Here is a 21009-nt window from a genome sequence, read left to right as displayed (position 1 = left end):
TGAGGTGTCGCTGTAATCGTACTGACCCGAAGAATAAAACTGCTTTATCAATTTTACCAAACGCAGAACGGTATAAACGCCTCCCCCAAAAGAAATTCATGAATAGCTGGTTTTTGGTCATTCTGCCTCACAAAAATCGGAATAAAGAGCGATCAAAAAATGTCACGTGCCTGAAAATGTTACCAATAAAAACGTCAACTCGTCCCGCAAAAAACAAGACCTCACATGACTCTGTGGACCAAAATATAGAAAAATTATAGCTCTCAAAATGTGGTAACGCAAAAAATATTTTTTGCAATCAAAAGCGTCTTTCAGTGTGTGACGGCTGCCAATCATAAAAATCCGCTAAAAAACCCGCTATAAAAGTAAATCAAACCCCCCTTCATCACCCCCTTAGTTAGGGAAAAATTAAAAAAATGTATTTATTTCCATTTTCCCATTAGGGCTAGGGTTAGGGCTAGGGTTAGGGCTAGGGTTAGGGCTAGGGTTAGGGTTAGGGCTAGGGTTAGGGCTACAGTTTGGGTTGGGGCTAAAGTTAGGGTTCGGGTTGGGGCTAAAGTTACAGTTAGGGTTTAGATTACATTTACAGTTGGGAATAGGTTTGGGATTAGGGTTAGGGGTGTGTCAGGGTTAGAGGTGTGGTTAGGGTTACTGTTGGGATTAGGGTTAGGGATGTGTTTGGATTAGGGTTTCAGTTATAATTGTGGGGTTTCCACTGGTTAGGCACATCAGGGGCTCTCCAAACGCGACATGGCGTCCGATCTCAATTCCAGCCAATTCTGCGTTGAAAAAGTAAAACAGTGCTTCTTCCCTTCCGAGTTCTCCCGTGTGCCCAAACAAGGGTTTACCCCAACATATGGGGTATCAGCGTACTCAGGACAAATAGGACAACAACTTTTGGGGTCCAATTTCTCCTGTTACCCTTGGGAAAATACAAAACTCGGGGCTAAAACATATTTTTTGTGGGGAAAAAAAAAGATTTTTTATTTTCACGGCTCTGCGTTATAATCTGTAGTGAAACACTTGGGGGTTCAAAGTTCTCACAACACATCTAGATTAGTTCCCTGGGGGGTTTAGTTTCCAATATGGGGTCACTTGTGGGGGGTTTCTACTGTTTAGGTACATTAGGGGTTCTGCAAACGCAATGTGACGTCTGCAGACCATTCCATCTAAGTCTGCATTCCAAATGGCGCTCCTTCCCTTCCGAGCTCTGCCATGTGCTCAAACGGTGGTTTCCTCCAACATACGGGGTATCAGCGTACTCAGGACAAATTGGACAACAACTTTTGGGGTCGAATTTCTCCTTTTACCCTCGGGAAAATACAAAACTGGGGCTAAAAAATAATTTTGGGGGGAAAGATTTTTTTTTTAAATTTTCACGGCTCTGCGTTACAAACTGTAGTGAAACACTTGGGGGTTCAAAGCTATCACAACACATCTAGATGAGTTCCTTAGGGGGTCTAGTTTCCAAAATGGTGTCACTTGTGGGAGGTTTCTACTGTTTAGGTACATTAGGGGCTCTGCAAATGCAATGTGACACCTGCAGACCATTCCATCTAAGTCCTCATTCCAAATGGAGCTCCTTCCCTTCCGAGCCCTCCCATGCGCCCAAACAGTGGTTCCCCCCCACATATGGGGTATCAGCGCACTCAGGACAAATTGGACAACAAATTGTGGGGTCGAATTTCTCCTGTTACCCTCGGGAAAATACAAAACTGGGGGCTAAAAAATAATTTTTGTGGGAAAAAAAATTTTGTTTTATTTTTACTGCTCTCCATTATAAACTTCTGTGAAGCACTTGGTGGGTCAAAGTGCTCACCACACCTCTAGATAAGTTCCTTAGGGGGTCTACTTTCCAAAATGGTGTCACTTGTGGGGGGTTTCAATGTTTAGGCACATCAGTGGCTCTTCAAACGCAACATGGCGTCCCATCTCAATTCCTGTCAATTTTGCATTGAAAAGTCAAACGGCGCTCCTTCCCTTCCGAGCTCTCCCATCCGCCCAAACAGTGGTTTACCCCCACATATGGGCTATCAGCGTACTCTGGACAAATTGTACAACAACTTTTGGGGTCCAATTTCTTCTCTTACCCTTGGGAAAATAAAAAATTGGGGGCGAAAAGATAATTTTTGTGAAAAAATATGATTTTTTATTTTTACGGTTCTACAATATAAACTTCTGTGAAGCACTTGGTGGGTCAAAGTGCTCACCACACCTCTAGATAAGTTCCTTAGGGGGTCTACTTTCCAAAATGGTGTCACTTGTGGGGGGTTTCAATGTTTAGGCACATCAGGGGCTCTCCAAACGAAACATGGCGTCCCATCTCAATTCCAGTCAATTTTGCATTAAAAAGTCAAATGGCGCTCCTTCGCTTCCGAGCTCTGCCATGCGCCCAAACAGTGGTTTACCCCCACATGTGGGGTATTGGCATACTCAGGACAAATTGTACAACAATGTTTGGGGTCCATTTTCTCCTGTTACCCTTGGTAAAATAAAACAAATTGGAGCTGAATTACATTTTTTGTGAAAAAAAGTTAAATGTTCATTTTTATTTAAACATTCAAAAAATTCCTGTGAAGCACCAGAAGGGTTAATAAACTTCTTTATTTTTTAGAATGTAAAAAATAGGTGTAGTTTTTAGGTGTAGTTTTTAGAATGGTGTCACACTTGGGTATTTTCTATCATATGGACCCCTCAAAATGACTTCAAATGAGATGTGGTCCCTAAAAAAAAATGGTGTTGTAGAAATGAGAAATTGCTGGTCAACTTTTAACCCTTATAACTCCCTAACAAAAAAAAATTTTGGTTCCAAAATTGTGCTGATGTAAAGTAGACATGTGGGAAATGTTACTTATTAAGTATTTTGTGTGACATATCTCTGTGATTTAATTGCATAAAAATTCAAATTTGGAAAATTGCGAAATTTTCATAATTTTCGCCAAATTTCCGTTTTTTTCACAAATAAACGCAGGTACTATCAAAGAATTTTTACCATTGTCATGAAGTACAATATGTCACGAGAAAACAATGTCAGAATCACCGGGATCCATTGAAGCGTTCCAGAGTTATAACCTCATAAAGGGACAGTGGTCAGAATTGTAAAAATTGGCCCGGTCATTAACGTGCAAACCACCCTTGGGGGTAAAGGGGTTAACCAACAGTAGGTGAACATTAACTCCAAAAATGATGTACTAATAAATACATTACCTCATTAATGACTAACACTGATGTTTATTTTCACAAAAGAAAACCTTGATTTTTTTTAAAATAATAAATTAACACAATTCACACTTTATGGTAGTTTTTTTCATTTACTACACTGTGTTCCTAATTATTATGCAAATTACATTTTTCTCGGATTTTCCTAAATGGTTGGTGCAAATGACAGTCAGTCTAATAAAAGTCATCACCCGTTAGATTATACATCGAATTTTATTGAAGAAACCTCCCAATGATAACAGTATAATCTCCAAAATAAATAAAAACTCAAAATGCACAGTTCCAAATTATTAGGCACAGTAGAATTTCTATACATTTGATATGTTTTAAAGAACTGAAAATGCTCATTTGTGGAATTTGCAACATTCACTGACAAAAAAGCTATTTAACTCCAAAACCTCCTAACAGGCCAAGTTAGGGTGGTTTCACACTTGCGTTTTTGTCTGCAGCATTTTTTTTCAAAAAAACACATGCGTTTTTTTTTCCTATCTTTAACATTGAAAACGCATGCGTTTTTTTGTGTACGCGTTTGGTCGCGTTTTTTGACGCATGCGTTTTTTTACTGCATGCGTTCATTTTCTGAAATGCTACTTGTAGTATTTTTAGAAGCGTTTTTTGGACCAAAAAAAAAAGCATGCGTTTTCATGCGTTTTTTTGGGGTCAAAAAATACATTGGAGTCAATGGGGACGCATGCGTTTTTTGGTGCATGCGTTTTTTGCGGTAAAAAACGCATGCGTTTTTTTATTAAAAAAACAGAAAACACACTGATATGCCACCCCCCAACATAAAGGTGATAAAGGGAACCTAACCCTACCCCTACCCCTAACCCTACCCCTAACCCTAACCCTAAGGGATCCTAACCCTAACCCTACCCCTAATCCCTTTATGGTCAGGGTTAGGGGTAGGGTTAGGGGTAGGGTTAGGGTTAGGATCCCTTAGGGTTAGGGGTAGGGTTAGGGGTAGGATCCCTTAGGGTTAGGGTTAGGGGTAGGGGTAGGGTTAGGGTTAGGATCCCTTAGGGTTAGGGTTAGGGGTAGGGTTAGGGGTAGGGTTAGGATCCCTTAGGGTTAGGGGTAGGGTTAGGGTTAGGATCCCTTAGGGTTAGGGGTAGGGTTAGGGTTAGGGTTAGGATCCCTTAGGGTTAGGGGTAGGGTTAGGGGTAGGGTTAGGGTTAGGATCCTTTAGGGTTAGGGGTAGGGTTAGGGGTAGGGTTAGGGTTAGGATCCCTTAGGGTTAGGGGTAGGGTTAGGGGTAGGGTTAGGGTTAGGATCCCTTAGGGTTAGGGTTAGGGGTAGGGTTAGGGGTAGGGTTAGGGTTAGGATCCCTTAGGGTTAGGGTTAGGGGTAGGGTTAGGGTTAGGATCCCTTAGGGTTAGGGGTAGGGTTAGGGTTAGGGTTAGGATCCCTTAGGGTTAGGGGTAGGGTTAGGGGTAGGATCCCTTTAGGGTTAGGGTTATGATCCCTACCCCTACCCCTAACCCTAACCCTAACTGTTTCTGTTTATAGTGGGTTTTTTACTTTTTTTTGATGATTGGCAGCTGTCACACATTTCTCAGCATGCATTTAAAAAACGCAAACGCATGTAAAAACGCATGTAAACGCGTCAAAACGCCGCGTTTTTTTCACCACATGCAAAAACGCATGCATCAAAAAAACGCAGCGTTTACACGCGTTTACATGCGTTTTTTCACCATGCGTTTTTTTGCGTTTTTTACCGCAAAAACGCACCCCAAAAAACGCCAATGTGAAACCAGCCTTACATGTTAACATAGGAACCCTTCTTTGAGATCACCTTCACAATTCTTGCATCCATTGAACTTGTGAGTTTTTGGAGAGTTTCTGCTTGTATTTCTTTGCATGAAGTCAGAATAGCCTCCCAGAGCCGCTGTTTTGATGTGAACTGCCTCCCACCCTCATAGATATTTTGCTTGATGATACTCCAAAGGTTCTCTGTACGGTTGAGGTCAGGTGAAGATGGTGGCCACACCATGAGTTTATCTCATTTTATGCCCATAGCAGCCAATGACTGAGGTATTCTTTGCAGCATGAGATGGTGCATTTTCAGGCATGAAGATGAATTTGCTCCTGAAGGCACGTTTCTGCTTTTTAGACCATGGAAGAAAGTTGTCAGTCAGAAACTCTAAATACTTTGCAGAGGTCATTTTCACACCTTCAGGAACCTTAAAGCGTCCTAGCAGCTGTTTCCCCGTGATTCTGGCCAAAAATGTGACTTCTCCACCTCCTTGCTGACGTCGCAGCCTTGTTGGGACATGGTGGCAATCCACCAACCATCCACTACTCCATCCATCTGGACCATCCAAGGTTGCTTGACACTCATCAGTAAACAAGACTATTTGGAAATTAGTGTTCATGTATGTCAGGTCCCACTTTAACCATTTCTGCTTGTGAACACTGTTTAAGGGTGGCTGAATATTAGGTTTATGCACCACAGCAAGCCTTTGAAGGATCCTACACCTTGAGATTCGAGGGACTCCAGAGGCACCAGCAGCTTCAAATAACTGTTTGCTGCTTTGTAATGGTATTCTTGCAGCTGCTCTCTTAATCCCATGAATTTGTCTGGCAGAAACCTTCCTCATTATGCCTTTATCTGCATGAACTCTGTGCTCTGTTTCAGTCACAAATCTCTTCACAGTTTGATGACCACTTAAGTTTTCGTGGAATATCTAATGTTTTCATACCTTGTCCAAGGCATTGCACTATTTAATGCTTTTCAGCAGCTGAGACATCCTTTTTAGTTCCCATATTACTTGAAACCCGTGGCCTGCTTAATAATGTTGAACATAATTTTTAAGTAGTTTTCCTTTAATTAGAATCACCTGGAAAACTAATTATCACATGTGTTTAAGATTGATTTCAGTGATCCATTGAGCCCTGAGACACAATACCATCCATGAGTTTATTTGAAAAACAAAACAATTAAATCTTTGACACTTAAATCCAATTTGCATAATAATTTGGAACACAGTGTAAAGCCAGATATAGCTACAAAGAATCAGAAATGTGATTATGAACTGAGGCTAATCAGTAACAAGGAACTTCTGTTTAGACACACAGACTGTGTTATTCCATCTCCGTACACTGCGTGCTTCTGGGCCAAGAGATCTGGCTAAAGCTTACCATTGACTGATCCCCACCAATCTCACATTAATGAGAATAGGCCTTCAATAGCAAAGTCACTAGTCAAGAAGCCCATCCACTGTTTTCTTCCTTAACCATTCATGAAGTGTTTTGTGTCTGGCATTCAATAACTATCGTGATGCTTTTAAAGTGGCTTCTGCAGGTTTCTTTCTGAACTTCACAGATGCCTATGTACAGTATATTTGTAATACTCATATGTATTTTACTAACTTTCCATGAAAACACAGATTTAGCACTGCATGTATGTGATGTGTGTATTATTTTCTCTTGTTTTAGAGTTTGTAAACTCTGCTTCAAATCTGTTAAAACTTCTTCCTGACCTACTGCTAGAAAGATTATGTTTCCGAACTATTACAGCTGGGAAACAAGTTTTCAAGAAGCCATGCAAGAAATCAGAGTGTGAAACAAGGAGGGATTGTCTGGCCAAAACTATCTATGCTAGGTGAGATAAAAAGTTGGTAAATTCAAATTATTGGGAATAACTTTTAATTCCACAGTGGGTTTAAATAATTCAGGTGTTACTCACCCTACCCTGGTCTCCACCACAGCCATGGTCTTTGCTGTCAGCATATATGACCACTGCATAACCGGGCTTATGGTGTCCACATCCGAAAAGCGACTGAGCCCAGTGATTGGCTACAGGAGTCATGTTCTCTGCTGACAAGCTTCAGTAGAGCTGTAATGACTACAAAGGCATAGGGTGGACCTGGGCAGGATGATTTTATTTTATTTATTGGTAGAGGGGAGGGAAAGATTATTCCCAGAAAACCCCGTTAAATAATTTTTAATGTTTATAACAAGTCATTATCAAAGTAAAGACTTCATTTTTTACTCTTGTGAAATAATTTTGTCCAACATGGGAAATTATACAACCTTGCAGATTACTTTATTAGGGAATTCAGCTTAATTCCAGTAAAAATTCCATATATAGTAAGTGGTTTCCAGACCCCTGCAGTCTAATTTGCCTTCCTTCAGCTGCATTGATATCAGTTGGAGTACAGATGGCAGTGAAAGTGTCTTCCTCTCACTGGTTTGCTTCTCAAAACTCTGAATGGCATACTGTAAAGAAAGCATTGGATTTACTTCCACAAGCACCCTGTTCTCATTATGCCCTCCAATCCTCGCCTCAATTGTGATCCTTACAGGGTGACTGTGGATGCATATCCAGTGCTTTCATTATAGTATTCCATGGGCAGTGTAGGTCTGTTTATTGACACACATTATAAACATTATCTTACTGGAATGCATAATATTTTTTGTTGTTGTTTAAGTCTCTTTTTTTTCTTTTTTTTCTAGTCATATTTATTGATTTTTTTTTTGTGCTTAAAGATCGTGCACTTGGTTCATACATTTTGTGCAAAATCATAAATGTTCTATACATTTGTCTTTAACCTTTTTTGAGACCTTTTAGCATATTATAGTCACATTTTCTGATAAGATGTTGCAAAATTTGTGCAAAAATTCCAGGTGTACATAAAATCTCCCTAGTGGGTCACATTTGTACTACAAAATTTTTTAAAAAGCATTCTTTTGAAACCATTTACAAGCCAATTTTTTACATTTTATTCATACTTCCCTGTCTTTCCACAAAGAGTTTTCAGCAAGCTCATATTGAGAAGCAGGATTACAATGACAAATAGCACCTGATTTTTCACATGCTCAATAGACACATTAATACAAGAAAGAGGGTCTGAGTCAGTCTATTACTGCTAATGTACATGTGAATTTCCTGAAACTGAAACTTAGTCTAAATTAGTTTCAGTATCCATCATTAAAATTGCCAAATTTCTATTTTATTTTTTAATTTTTTAATGAGAGATTGAAATATAAGGGAAACAAATATTGCCAAAAATGAAAAACAAGTACAAAAGAGAAAGGCCAATACATGGTGATGAGAACACCAATTAAATATAAAAATATGTCTTTATTAAACATACACAATAAAAACATAAAAAAAAAACATCAAAACCGTTAGACACCACGAGTCTAAAATAGAGACAAAACCATGATATGAGGCTGCCAGTGTACTACGTAGACCGTAGTAACCCTTAATGATATAACTCCGTGCAGATATCCAAGACACTCACCCCACTCACCCCCCTGGTTCCCCACATCTACTGCGCACTGTGCATATAGTAAGTATAGAGGCTATTTGCTTCCATATGAGATCTGCTTGGAGGTTGCTTAGTCACATATGTGACAAGACCCAAGGTGGGGGATATTCCCCTGGGACCCCAGTACGATTAATAATTGGCACCAATACAAATAGGTGGATTTCCCATTGTCATATGTGATTGTACACCATGTGACGGTGCAAGGAGACATATACTAAGATCCTGTATAGGGTCTCATAGAGGGATATTTTGCAGCAGGATATATACTTACTATAGATGCATATGCACCTTGCTTTGGATTGTGTCTCTACTTAGATATACTATAGCTGAGGTTTTCATTAACTGTGGGGTTACTGGTGGGGGTGGGGCCCTTGGTGAATTACTGTTTCAGGTTGTAAGCTGTCACACACCTGGTTTATGTCTTTTCATGTATTTTTAATGTCTTTAATAAAGATTTTGTATATTTTATTATTAACGGACTGGTACATAATTTTTCCCTATGGGAATTAGGTTCTATGTATATGGATGTGTCCTTGGTATAAGGTCTACATATGGGGTGGTGTGATTAATTATTGTACATATATTACATACTTTATTTACTAATCTTCCCCCCAAATATGTGGTATTGTTGTTTCTTGGTGAGATATCCAAGACAGTAGGAACCTAGGTTTAATTGCAGTCCTGTATAATACGCCACAATACCTAATACTTGTATATGTACAGTGACACACTGGGACTACCCCATATAAATGGTATGCCGCTACAGTATGCAAAAGCAGTAACCCAGATGAGTACAGATAAAATATGTGCAAAAAAAAACAAGAAGAGGGTACATTGTATATGTACAGGAAGGGACAGTAAGAAGAAGCAATCCAGCACATATGAAGTCCACAGGAGAATGAGGGAATCCTCCTGGGTAATGCAAGATCATATATTCCCGAAACCACCATAACTCGCATACGGTCGAGTGAATGTAAAAAGACCATGGAAAGCTGTTAGCAAAAAGAGGAACGGGTGTAAAGAAGAACACCACAAGTATCGCTGTGACAAAGCAAAAAACTTTCAGCACAAAAAGATGATTTAACTAATAGTTGTTGGTGACACATTTCAAACCGGCAATAGGCAATTTTGGAAAAAGTTCCTTCTCTCCAATTCAGAATACATCCCTTGATCAACAACCCATCTCTCATAATCTCATAAACATAAAATTTATAATGTTATTTCCATAGTTTCACTGCTCTTACTGCTCTTACAATGAAGCATTTTACCCCAGTCCTGATTAAATGCTTGCTGGCGTATGTTCCTGATTTATTAAGGCACATACAGTATGTCTCTTAATAAAGTAGGCACATTGCATTCTATGTGTGCCCCACAAATAAGTCTATGCTAGTCAGGTTGGTGTGTGGTGTATCATTATGTCAGGATGGTATGTGTGTGGTGTGTATACTACACCACACACACCAACCTGACGTACAGTGCACCACATTACACACCAAGCTGACACACTACACCACACACGCCAACCTTATGTAGTGTATGTTAGGTTGGTGTGTGGTGTAGTATACGTCAGGTTGATGTGAGTGGTGTAGTAAACACCACACACACACTAACCTGACATATACTACACTACACACACCAACCTGACATACACTATACCACACCATACACCAACTTGACGTACACTACATAATTTCCATACGCGACATGGTGTCCGCTAACAATTGGAGCAAATGTTTCCCTTCCCCATGACAGCACCGCACATGAGAGATGGTATCCGTCCCCAGGAACAGGAAACCTGTAGCAGAGATAAAAGATGGGGCTGCACCTCTCCTCAGTTTTGGTTTCCTGTTCCTGCAGGTGAGTGCCTGTAGCAAGCTCCATACCTTCAGAGGGATCTCCCTCTGACAAAGTCAGGTCCGCAGGCCAAGGTCCATGGTGGGGGGAAAGCAACTGTTCATGGTGGCGCGTGCCTGTAATCCCGGCCAGAGGGGGGTTGTCAGATGCTGGACTCCATTAATAAGAAATACGGAGGGCACCACACACTGATTAATCAGCCAGAGAGTTCACCATGGGCTTGGAAACAACATGAAAACACATAAAAAAAAAAAAAAAAAAAAAAGATCATGGCTCGCTCCCTGCTGAGCTGACAGCCGCTGGCCGGCGCCTCTGCGCTCCGGTGCGCCCCGGATTCCTCTGAGTGGTGCGGACCTGCACACCACTGAGCTTCGGCCGATGCCCCCTGTTGGTGCGGCCGGTCAGAAGAGAGGTTACGCTCACTGGAGAGGGTGCTGAGTGAATTGCCAGCTGCGGCGCTCTGTCCCTCGGCCGCTCCGGTGGATTGGTGTCTGTGGGGGTGAGAATCTGCCGGCGGTGGAGATTCTGGGGATTTCCCGCCACTCCCGGCGCCATCTTGTTGCCCCTGCAAGGGGCTGGAGTGCCTGTGTGTGTACGCCGCTGGCGGTCTGTGCCCACCTCTCCTTCGTGGCGCGGCACTGCGTCCCTGCTGCTGCCCCATACCCACCAGCTTCTGGGTCACGCTGGAGGAGGCTTAAAGCAAACGCTAACACCCTGTAAAACGACACACATTTACATAGCCCCTGTGGCACCTGCTCCCCCCCTGAGACTCATAGTGGAATAACACAGTAACCCTTTGGCTGCCCAGAGTTAAAAACAGTTGCACTATAGACTTACGCACGCATCTCGGAGGGGGCTTGCTGATGGGGGGCCACGGCTAATGTGGTGATGGCTGCACCCCCATGTTCCCCTAAACACTTATCTGGGATATAATTGATAGCAGCAGACATCTATGGGCAAAAACAAAAAGATCTCTGAAGACCCCACAAGCCTGCATAAGGAACCTCTTCCGGAGGATATGAAACGGTTTCTAAATCAGCCGACCCAAACAAGGAGCACGAGATCAACAATGTCGCAAGCCCCACATAAAAGCAACTCTTCTTCGGGAGAGTCACAGGCTCCACATGTTTCTCCCAAAAAATCAGCAGATATCAATAAGGGAGACAAAGACTTGCCTGAAGATATGAATATAGCTGATCTAAGCAAATATATTAAAGCTCTACCAACAAAAATGGACCTGGAAGGCTTTGCATGCAGGCTTGAGAACTCGTACAAAAAGGAGATACATAACCTACAGAAGGAGTTTACATCACGGATAGAGGATGTAGAAAAGACGCAGGATGACATCTCACAGGAACTTCAGGCACATAGAGAAATTTTAATGGACCATACTATAAGAATGGAGGAAATGTCTTCTGGCCTTGAGGATCTGGAAAATCGCAACAGGCGTAACAATATTCGCATACGGGGCCTCCCAGAGTCCGTTAGTCCTCAGGACTTAGATCGCACAGTCCAAAAAATATTTCTAGACATCCTGGGTGATTGTGAAGATAGTACCATTGAATTTGATAGGATCCATAGATCTCTTGGTCCCAAACCCACCTCTGATTTACGCCCTAGAGACGTCATTTGTAGGGTGCATTACTTCAGAACCAAGGAATCCATCATGATGGCCTCTAGGAAAAAGGGACCTCTCCAGTATGAAGGCCAACCAATTTTACTTCTATCAGACTTATCCAGGCGTACCTTGTTTTTGCGCAAAGCCCTAAAACCCCTGTTAGCAGTTCTTAAGGAAAGAGATATCCCTTATAGATGGGGGTTCCCATTTCAACTAACAGCATTCAAAAACGGGAAAAGCGCATACTTCCGCCGAATTGGGGACCTGGCCAATTTCCGAGGAACATTTGAACTGCCGTTAATAGATCTCCCAGAATGGCCTTCAACCCCAACACTTCCGGACGCTCCTCCAAGGTGGCTCAAGGTCCCTCAGTCCAAGAAAAAGCTCTCTAATGAGGTCCCTTCTGATCCTCCATGAAGTCCTTCTTTCTTCTTTTTGTTTTCTACATTTTTTTTTTCATTTGTTTCAATAAGTTCCTGGCAATTATTGTGTTGTGTCCAGATGTTCTGCTGCAGTTAGATAGGTCCTATGTTAGTATATTGTTAATGGGCCGATCCCCCTGGCCGGATAGGCGGACATACTGGCGGCCTGCCATGGGGGTCTGGCTCAAGTTCTGAACCTTTAAATTTATGGTATCGCGAATGTTATTAATGTTTTACAACTCTCTGTCAATAAGCGAGACACCTTGACCTTATTAGATATGCTATTAATATTACTATTATTCTGCTTTGCTTGAATATCATATGCATGTAGATTCTTGATCGTAGGACCTATCAAGTTCATGGGGAAGTGGGGGGTCGGTGTTCTCCTCGGCTTCCTTTTTCCATTTGAGGTGCACGGTTCGGGGACGGGGGGGGAGCTATCTCTTCCCCTTCTGGTTGCCTCCGCCATACTGATGCGAGACCAGACTTGGTGCGTCAATCTCAACGCACCTTTTCCTATGTTCTTCACATATTTCTACCTTTTTCCTACCCTGTCTTTCTTCCCTCTTTCCCATTGTTTTTCCCCTACCACACCTGGCTATCCCGTGTCCCGGCGGGTGGGGGGCGCACGATGTCGCGAGAAACTGTCAAAATTTTAGATTATGGATAAAATAAAACTCTGCTCGTTTAACGTAAAGGGGCTAAATATTCCAGAGAAAAGGAGGCGGATCCTGTTCGATAGTCATAAACAACGGGTCTCTGTGCTATTGCTCCAGGAGACTCACTTCAAAACTGGAGTGATACCGCATTGTGTCACGAAAAATTTTCCCAAATGGTATCACAGCTCTAACCCGTATTCCAAATCAAAAGGTGTTTCAATAGCTTTCCACAAATCCTTCATGCCTGAAATTCTAGATTCTTTAATCGACAAAAATGGCAGATATATCTTCCTACTCATCTCATGGGCAACGTATAAACTTGTAATAGCCAATGTTTATTTTCCAAACCAAGGGCAACAGACTTTTGGAGCTGAATGCAAGAGGCGTCTTGGGGAGTTTGCTGGCTCCTCTCCTGTGATACTTGGAGGCGACTTTAACATTCCAATGGACCCTGCGGTGGACGTCTCTTCAGGTAGGTCCTCCTATTCTTCATCTTCTATCAACAAAATTAGATCCCAACTACGCAGCCTGAGACTAGTAGATGTCTGGAGAGTTCTAAATCCTACAGTCAGGGATTATAGCTTCTTCTCGAAAATCCATAACACATACAGCAGAATAGATTACTTCTTTATTTCACATAGGTTACTGGACTTACAGATGGAGGCGGACGTGGGGTCGATACTGTGGTCGGATCATGCACCTATTTACTTATCTCTTTCACTTCATTCCGCCTTGGGATCGGGATTCTCCTGGCGTTTGAATGAAAATCTGCTCCTGGATCCATTATGTAAATCCGAGATTGAACAGACAATCGCGAATTTCGTGGCCGACCATGGTGGGGACACCACGTCTCCCACTATGAGATGGGAGGCTTTGAAATGTGTAGTGAGAGGCGTTCTCATTTCCCACGGCGCCCGGTTGAAAAAAGAGAGAGCGGCGGAAATAATTATCCTAACAGATCAAATCCACCAATTAGAAAATCAGCATAAACGAGATCTCGACGCCAGTACATTTGCTCGGCTTACTTCAGTTAGGCAGAAATTATTGACTATCATAGATCAAAAGTCCAAGTGTCTCAGGGAGAGACTCAGAAGCCGCTTTTACCAACTCGGCAATAAAAGTGGTAAACTTTTAGCCAGAGCCCTTAACAAACACAGCCCTAATACCTACATTGCCTTTATCAAAAACAAAGAAGGGAATAAAGTGTTCAACACTAAAGATATCCTTTCCAACTTTAGTAGATATTACGAATCTCTGTACAATATAGCAGGACATTATAAAGATGCACCTCCACAATTTCTTCATAATAAAATTAAATCATACTTGCAGGAACACAAATTGCCCATATTGCCTGAAGGCGACCTAGCCGACCTCGAAAAGGAATTCTCTACAGAAGAGGTATCCGAAACCATTAGCGCCCTAAAACAAGGGAAAAGCCCGGGCCCGGATGGGTTCTCAGCGGGCTTCTATAAATCATTTACTACATCACTGTGCCCACTGTTTCTGGAGGCCTGCAATTTTGTCTCTTCGGGAGGTTCTTTCCCTGCTCAATCACTCGCCGCCCACATTACAGTGCTTCCCAAACCTGGTAAAGACCTTTCTACATGTAATAATTATCGGCCGATTTCTTTGATAAACGTTGATATTAAAATATACGCTAAAATGTTAGCAAATAGATTATGCCCCCTCTTACCTAAACTAATAAACCAGGACCAGGTAGGCTTCGTTCCAGGGCGAGAGGCGAGAGACAACACAATCAGAACTATCTCTCTACTCGACAGAGCGAGCAGGGAGGGGGACCCCCTGTGTATCATGTCAATTGACGCTGAAAAAGCTTTTGACCGGGTTCACTGGGAATTTATCTTTCAAACCCTGGAAGAAATTGGCTTAAAAGAAAATATGATGCACAGAATTTCTGCTCTATATACCTCTCCTAGTGCCCAGGTCAAGGTCAACGGCAAACTTTCAGACGTGTTTCCGGTCAGGAATGGTACAAGGCAGGGGTGCCCGCTCTCTCCCCTCTTATATATACTAACAATGGAGCATTTGGCTGTGGCATTGAGAAATAACCCCTCAACCAAAGGGATAAAACTGCGTTCCGAAGAACATAAGATAGCACTTTTTGCAGACGATATTCTGCTATACATCACGTCCCCATCTACGAGCCTACCAAACATTATCTCGGAACTGCACAAATTCAGCCTCCTAAGTCATTTTAAAATGAACTCCCACAAATCCGAAATCTTAAACATCTCATTACAACTTCCCTTGGTCGAACAACTAAAGTCCACCTTTCCATTTAAATGGCGCTTTGACTCCATCACTTACTTAGGCGTTAAAATAACCAGCCAGATATCCAAATTGTTTGAGACCAATTTTACAACAGCCCTACAAAAGGTTAATCTAGATTTAGAAAAATGGCATAGGCTCCAGTTGTCTTGGCTAGGCAGGATCAACGCAGTAAAAATGGACCTCTTACCGCGCCTTTTATACCTTTTCCAAACAATACCTCTATACTTGCCAGCTTCCTTTTTTTCTCGCCTTAAACAAATAATCACCAGGTTTATATGGTCTCATAATCGGGCACGCATTTCCTACACGTTATTAAGCAGATCAAAACTGACAGGCGGTCTAGGCCTCCCGGATCTTGCGACCTATAGTTACGCCTCATTAGGAACATGTATACTAGACCTCTATCACAACATAAATAGTAAAAAATGGGTAAAGCTAGAGAATGATCTGAATGGCTGTGACTCTCAGATTATTCTCTGGTCCGGGGGTGGATCGGGAGCGGGCGCCCACCTACCCTTCCTTACACGAAACATATCGCTTCTCATTAAAAATAGAAACTCAGACCTCAAGATCACAACTCTCCCAGGACCTTTGATCCCAATCTACGACAACCCTGCCTTCCCTGCGGGGCTAAAAAGAGAGATGTATTTAAACAAGAGAAAAGATTCCAAACCCATTCTCCATGACTATCTAAAAGAGAACAGGATGAAATCCCTCCAGGAACTATTTGCAGAGGAGGAAGCACCCTTTGCTGATTGGTTTTTTTATGAACAACTCAAAAGTTTCATTTACGCAATCTCTAAACAAACCAATATTGGCAGACCGCTAACTCCTTTTGAGACGCTTTGCACATCAACATGCCCTCCAGATCATACTGTCTCGCTGCTATATAAAATCTTCCAGGGGGAAAGGGCTCCACTGCAGGGATCACCAGCATTCTTCTCGAAATGGGAAGGTGATCTGGGAAGGCCTTTACTGCCTGAGGATAGAGAAAAAATTCTTCTCTTCACGTTTAGATCGTCATTATACGCGGTATCACAGGAGAGGAGCTACAAGATCTTGGCAAGATGGTATAGATGTCCCTCTATGGTACATGCCGTGTTCCCCACTACTCCTGACACTTGTTGGAGATGCTTAAAGGAGACTGGCTCTTATATGCACATTTGGTGGGATTGCCCCCCCATAAAAGCTTTATGGTTGGCTGTCTTTGAGCTTTATAACAAGATGTCTATCATTCAGATTCAACCTTCTCCATGCATAGCATTACTATCCCTATGTGATTTGTCGATTTCCCGATATAAAAAGAGCATCCTCAGACACTTCCTCACCGCGGTTAGGAACTTGATTCCACGCTTTTGGAAACAGGAAAAATTTCCCTCACGTGCGGAGTTTGTGGCGGAACTCAATGACATCTATAGGATGGAGCAGTTAATAAATCAATCTCTAGGCAATGTAAATAAAACCTATATCACATGGGCCCCCTGGATAGCTTTCAGGGAAACCCCTGACCTGGATCTCTGGATTTCTGAAGCCCGATGTAATACATGACTCGCTCTCGCTTATCATTAGATCATTCATCAGTTTACGTCCTGACAACTGGGACGGGATGATGGCCGCGCCTTTCCCCACCCTGCCCCATTACCCTACCCAATCCTCTCTTCTTCTTTCTACCCCTCTATCTCTTCTCTACACTAATCTCTTTGTTTGTTTTCCACCCCTTCTTTAGTTTGAATATGCATTGTGATTACTGAATAGTCATAATGAGAATTAATATAGGTTATTATTCACTTCAATTGTTCTTTACTGTCAACATATTATAATATCAATCAGTAGTATTACTTTTTAGAATGTTAAGTGCAAGATACATGATGTTGCTGTAATGCATTTCTTGTCTAACGTGTAATTTTACCTGGTATTTTGCTGATATACTAGAGTGCATCGTTTACTTTTATTCTTCTTGCTTCACTCAAACATGATTTAAACAAAAAAAAAAGATCATGCCCATATATTGGCAACACCTCAGATTATATAAAAGTAAAAAAAAGCTTTATTGGTAGGAATACAAAGCACAAACAACAGTTAAAAACACTAAAATACAAACAGATACCTATACAAGAAACCATACCCTAGTATAGGGGCAATGATGACTAGCACCTAGTGTCCCCTTCCCCCCTTATTTTTCCACACAGAAAACAATATGCAAATAATGTGCAAAAAATGCAAACATGCAAAATATATGGAAAATACAAAGACTGGCTCCTGAGTAATGAACCGTACAGGTCTCAATATGCATATATCCAGACACAATGTGCAGATGGAAAATATATATGCCTAAACCGATGCCACAGTCCCGTATGGGTGCAAAAAGATGTTAAATAACATCCTTGCAAGGAAAATGCAATGCACAATGAACGATAGGAAAGCAGATGGAGACGGCAGAAATAGAGCATGCCAGAATCTAAGGATGAATATACCCAGATATCAGGAGTCCAGATATTGGAGACAGAGCCAGCATGAGCAGAGGGGGGGAAAAACAGGTGAATTTTTTTTCACCACTTAGATAAAAAATAACCTAGTGTCTAGGTTAGGTGTCTATGAACTCGTAATGACCTGGAGAATCATAATGGCAGGTCAGTTTTAGCATGTAGTGAACCTAGCAAAAAAGCCAAACAAAAAACAAGTGTGGGACTGCACTTTTTTTGCAATTTCACCGCACTTGGAATTTTTTTCCCGTTTTCTAGTACACGACATGCTAAAACCAATGATGTCGTTCAAAAGTACAACTCGTCCCGCAAAAAATAAGCCCTCACATGGCCAAATTGACTGAAAAATAAAAAAGTTATGGCTCTGGGAAGGAGGGGAGCGAAAAACGAACAAAAAAATCCCAAGGTCATGAAGGGGTTAAAAGGAAATGGAAGAAGCCTAACAAAAACATGTCCGTGCCTCAGACGCTTAAAACGTAAATACCCATTTGATGAGGAGGTCTGTGAAAAATGGGAAAGAGCTCCTAGACTGGATGCAGCTATCGCCATTACGTCTAGAGCAGTGTTCCCCCAGCTCCAGTCCTCAAGAGCCACCAACAGGTCATGTTTTCAGGATTTCCTTAGTATTTCACAGGTGATTAAATTCCTGCCCGTGAAGGTGATGCAATTATTACCTGGGCCACACTAAGGAAATCTTGAAAACATGACCTGTTGGTTGCTTTTGGGGACCAGAGTTGAGGAACACTGGTCTAGAGGAATATCATTACCATTCGAAGACATGGGTGCTTGAAAAGATCCCCTCAACAAAAAAGCTGATGCCTTTTTTTAAATTCACTTGGGAGGCATCAGACAAACTTTTGGAAAGCGCATCGGATAAGAAGAAACTGTTTCCACCACCCCCCTTCTCTAGGCGCCGTTGGGGTGATGCTCGTTTGTCCTTTCGTGGATCTGGGAATAGAGGTGGCCGAGGACGCTCATATGACAGGTCCATGCAAGGAAAACCCTCACTGGAGGAAAGATAGGGGATTACTCTTCAATAAGCCTCCCCCTAAATCACACGCCAAACTTCAACGAAGACAAAAACCTGGTGGGGAAAGACTCTGACATTTTCTCCACCAATGGTCAGCATTACCCACCTCACGTTGGATAACCAATTTGTTATCAGAGGGCCTGCGAAAAACCAGCCACACTAGCCAAAACCAGAATGCTCAATGAGGACAATATTCAATTTAAAAGCGTTATATCTGAGTGGAGAGTTTCAAAATGGAAACTTTAAAGTAAAAACTAAACCACAAAAAGAATACAACCCTAAAATATCTTTATTTGTAAATATTTTAAAAGACCAAATTATCAACACTAAGCAAATAAATAAATTACCATCACCAAACTGAAAATGGGTACAAGGGGTACTAATCTGGAAAATACCAGAAAAAATGATACACAAGCCTAATGTGGCCCTGATAAAGTCTTACAAAAGCTGTACCTTCCTGATAGTGGAGGTTGGCACCCTAAGTTCGACACGGCGCCCCCACTCTGCGATGGCTGTCCCTTTTATCCCAGAGGAACGGACAATCTTGTGGCGGATTTTTTAACTCGTCACGTATTACGCCAGGGTGAGTGGTCCCTGAATCAAGAAGTATTTGGGAAAGTCTGCCATCTGGGACACGCCAGAAGTGGAACTGTTTACCACAAGGAAAAATCGGAAGGTAGACAGGTTCTACTCCCTAAATCCAAAGGAACCCCCGGAAGGAGTGGATGCACTGCTGCACCACTGGAAGTTTCCCCCAATTCCATTGATCACAATAGTCCTAAAGAAGATTCGGGAAGACAAGGCACAGATAATCCTTGTCACACCCTTTTGGCCAAAAAGGGCATGGTTCACATGACTCAGACGCATGTCTATTTCAGACCCATGGATCCTCCCGGATATCCCAAATCTCCTACACCAGGGCCCAATACTACATCCTCAAGTGCACAGATTCCATCTCACTGCCTGGAACTTGAGAGGCAACTTTTACTAGGAAAAGTTTTTTCAAACACTTTAGTAACCACTTTGCTCGCTAGCAGAAAGAAGATAACATCGGACAAGTACCAAAATATACGGGAAAAATTCCTGGAATTTTCGGGACAACAGTTGTCCAATATGAGTCAGAAATTCCCGGTAAAGGAAATTCTAGAATTCCATCAAAAAGGGCTGGAAAGAGGGTTATCTACTAGCACCCTAAAAGTGCAAGTCTCTGCCCTGGGTGCATTGTTTGACCAAAAACTTGCAGATCACCCTTGGGCAGGGGTGTCAAACTGCATTCCTCGAGGGCCTCAGACCATGTGTGTTTTCAAGATTTCCTTTGCATTACACAAGGTGCTGGAATCATTCTGTGCAGGTGATTAAATTATCACCTTTGCAATACAAGGAAATCCTGAAAACATGACCTGTTTGCGGCCCTCGAAGAATGCAGTTTGACACCCCTGCCCTTGGGTCTACAGGTTCATCCAAGCCTCCTTTGCAGCCAGACCCTCAAAATCACTACCCAAGGTAGCTCCTTGGGATCTAAATTTAGTTTTAAATGCCTTAACTTCTCCTCTTTTCGAGCCCCTTACTTCTATTTCAGTAAAGGCCTTGACTTTAAAAACTGTGCTCCTGGTTGCCCTGACGTCGGCTCGGCGTATCTGCGAGCTGCAAGCTATCTCTGTGAATCCCCCATATTCTACCTTTCTGAAGGACAGAGTAATCATACGAACTGACCCAGCCTTCCTTCCAACAGTCAATTCAAAATTTCACAGGGACCAGGAAATAATTTTGCCCTCATTTTGTGTCAATCCAAAATCCCAGGGAGAACAAACCTTCCATTGTCTAGATGTCAGACGTTGCATACTCCAATATATAAAAATCTCAAAATCATGGGGACAGTAATCAGCGCTTTTTGTCTCCTTTCAGGGGACAAACGGGGAAAAAAAGCTTCAAAATTGACTATCGCACGGTGGCTTCGTATGGCTATTTCACTGTTTTACTGTTCCTCAGGTCAGACTCCCCCACTGGGTGTAACGGCTCACTCTACAAGAGCCATAGCCACATCCTGGGCTGAAAGGGTGAATGCGTCGGTAGAACAGATTTGCAGAGCAGCTGTATGATCTTCACCTTCCACTTTCTTCCGCCACTATAGGCTAGATCTAGGGAGCTCAAATCTAGCC

The 21009-nt window shown here is 42.2% G+C and overlaps 1 protein-coding gene across 3 annotated transcripts in view; it reads left to right on the top strand.

Annotated features, from left to right (window-relative positions):
• Positions 1–21009, top strand: part of MYO19 (myosin XIX) — a 411745-nt gene that overhangs the window by 216084 nt on the left and 174652 nt on the right. For all 3 annotated transcript variants that reach the window (XM_069756629.1, XM_069756628.1, XM_069756627.1), the window contains one exon: positions 6655–6820. In XM_069756629.1, coding sequence (XP_069612730.1) covers positions 6655–6820 — 166 coding nt within the window. The remainder of the gene's footprint in view (positions 1–6654; positions 6821–21009) is intronic.

The sequence above is a fragment of the Ranitomeya imitator genome, chromosome 3 (genome assembly GCF_032444005.1).
Source record: "Ranitomeya imitator isolate aRanImi1 chromosome 3, aRanImi1.pri, whole genome shotgun sequence".
In the NCBI taxonomy this organism is placed as follows: Eukaryota; Metazoa; Chordata; class Amphibia; order Anura; family Dendrobatidae; genus Ranitomeya; species Ranitomeya imitator.
The sequence above is the reverse complement of the archived record's forward strand: the minus strand, read 5'-3'. Positions and strand labels throughout refer to the sequence as shown.